Genomic DNA, 1,916 nt, shown 5'->3' with positions numbered 1-1,916 from the left:
CGGGGCGTGTATCGTGCAGGAGAGGACGGTGGGGCTGGCCCCTGCGGCTCCCTGGCACAGATCCTCAGTGTTGCGGAGCTGCTGCCTGCCTCCAGCTCTGTCAGTGCTGCTGACTCACCCCGATGGCTTCACCATAAGCCTCCAGCCAGACTCCCTGTTTGCCTCCTGTTGCACTTTATACATTCCCTAGGTGTTTTCCCTCTTGAATCCCTCAGCTACCAGTGATGCCTCAGCAGCCCCCTGTAATTTCCCCTTTTTTATCTTTCTCCCAGCTCTTTTACATGGCTTAGCCATGTCCTCAGCAGCCTGAGGCAAGGTTTAGGCAGTGGGCTCGTGTCAGAAAAAGCTGGCTTTTTGCATATATCATCCTCTGGGAAGCAAATGAGTTACAAAAGAAGTAAACCAGAGCCTCAGACCTGAACATACCTAAATCTACATGCTATTTCTTTCTCACAAAAAGCAACATCAATACGGCGTGCACCCTTGTTCCAGCAAGGGCAGCACCTCGTAAAACCACCAGGCTCTGCTGGTGAAGGCCAGGGCTTTGCATCAGGGTCGGAAGTGGGGTTTCCCTCTCCAACTCCAGAGAAATTTCAAAGGGATTCAGGCGGTGGGTTACAGCCCCCCAGCCCCCACCCCCAAGTTATTCAGCTTTGCACGTGCCTGGTTTTTAAACCTGTCTGGACTTTTGCTGGGAAGGGGTGCACATAAGCTGGAGCAGGTGGTTGCCATTAAGCCTGGGTTTAGGAGGCAAATGGGACTCCTCAGGTAGGCCGTGCAGGATAATGGAGTGGTGCCTCTGGAGGTCCAGTTCCTGAATCAGCATGGACACCACCATGCTCTTGTCCCTGTTTTGAAAGAGCTCTCCATGAAATAAAAAGAAACCCTCAAAAGCAAGTTAAGGCCTGAGCTGGCCATCAATGCCATTGATTTTGGGGCAATTTAAAGCAGAAATAAAGTCCATCTAATTTTAAAATGACCTGAATAGTATAAAGCCTCTCACAGCCTTCGCTGGGTTGGATTTGGCAGTGATCTCTTGAACCCTTTCATGCAGGCACTGGCTCCATGGTCACAACCCCACGCAGTCTCCGGCTTGCCCTTCCAAACTGCCTGTGTGGCAGCTGTCGTTGCTCCAAGTCTCTGGCCTTTTGGTTAAATTTAGGTTTGGCCTCCTCACAGGGAGGATTTGTGCGTGCTCGGCTCTCCTGCGCTGCCTTCGTGTCGCTGTGCAGGATGTGGCCTCGGCGTTTGGAAGGGGTGAGCGGCTCCTCAGCTGTCAGCCAGAGCTCAGCACAATTTACACGCTGTTATCCCTCTCTTCCTCTCTGTCCCTCAGTAGTTCTTCTCTGCTTTCTTCATTGCAGGCCGCACCCGGAGCCTCTTGTCTCTCTGCCGCATAGCTGTACGAAGAATACTTGGCAAATCTCGTCTGGATCTGATCCATATCCTTCCAATCCCAGACCCCATTAAACAATTTTTACTTCACGAACACAGTTAAAGGGCAACTGGCTGCTTTCCGGGACAGTTTGATTTGGTAAATGAGTGCGCTGATAAAGCCAGGTGCCAATCCTAACCCTTCCCCCCAGTGAAATACAGTATTGCTCATGGAGTGCACGTAATATCCCTGCTCCTGTGACTTTTTTTTCCCCTCCAAATTTAGGGTGCGGTGATTTTGTGTGTCTGTTCTTCAGCTACCAGTTACCTACCTGGTGATCTCTTGTTCGCAACCGGTCGGGCGATGAGGCCGATAAGCGTGTGGCTGTTACATGAGCAAATACAATATATCCTATAGCTGTTAGCATACGTCTGTTTGTTCTGACTCTACCTCTGTTCCTGCTCTGTGTTACACACACCTCGGGTCTCAGCAGCACTTCTCTGTGGGGGAAGTGGCCGTGCTTAAGCCTTCCCTCTCCCTA

At 51.2% G+C, this 1,916-nt stretch overlaps 1 protein-coding gene across 1 annotated transcript in view; it reads left to right on the top strand.

Annotated features, from left to right (window-relative positions):
• Positions 1 to 1,586, top strand: part of ASB1 (ankyrin repeat and SOCS box containing 1) — a gene marked incomplete at its 5' end in the record, with an annotated part of 9,360 nt that extends 7,774 nt beyond the window's left edge. Inside the window, 1 exon segment of the mRNA XM_010154667.1 lies at positions 1,365 to 1,586. Coding sequence (XP_010152969.1) covers positions 1,365 to 1,498 — 134 coding nt within the window.
• Positions 1,587 to 1,916: the final 330 nt, after the last annotated feature.

The sequence above is a fragment of the Eurypyga helias genome, unplaced genomic scaffold, assembly GCF_000690775.1.
Source record: "Eurypyga helias isolate BGI_N326 unplaced genomic scaffold, ASM69077v1 scaffold767, whole genome shotgun sequence".
Classification (NCBI taxonomy): domain Eukaryota; kingdom Metazoa; phylum Chordata; class Aves; order Eurypygiformes; family Eurypygidae; genus Eurypyga; species Eurypyga helias.
Note: the sequence above shows the minus strand (reverse complement) of the source record. Positions and strands in the feature narration are given on the sequence as shown.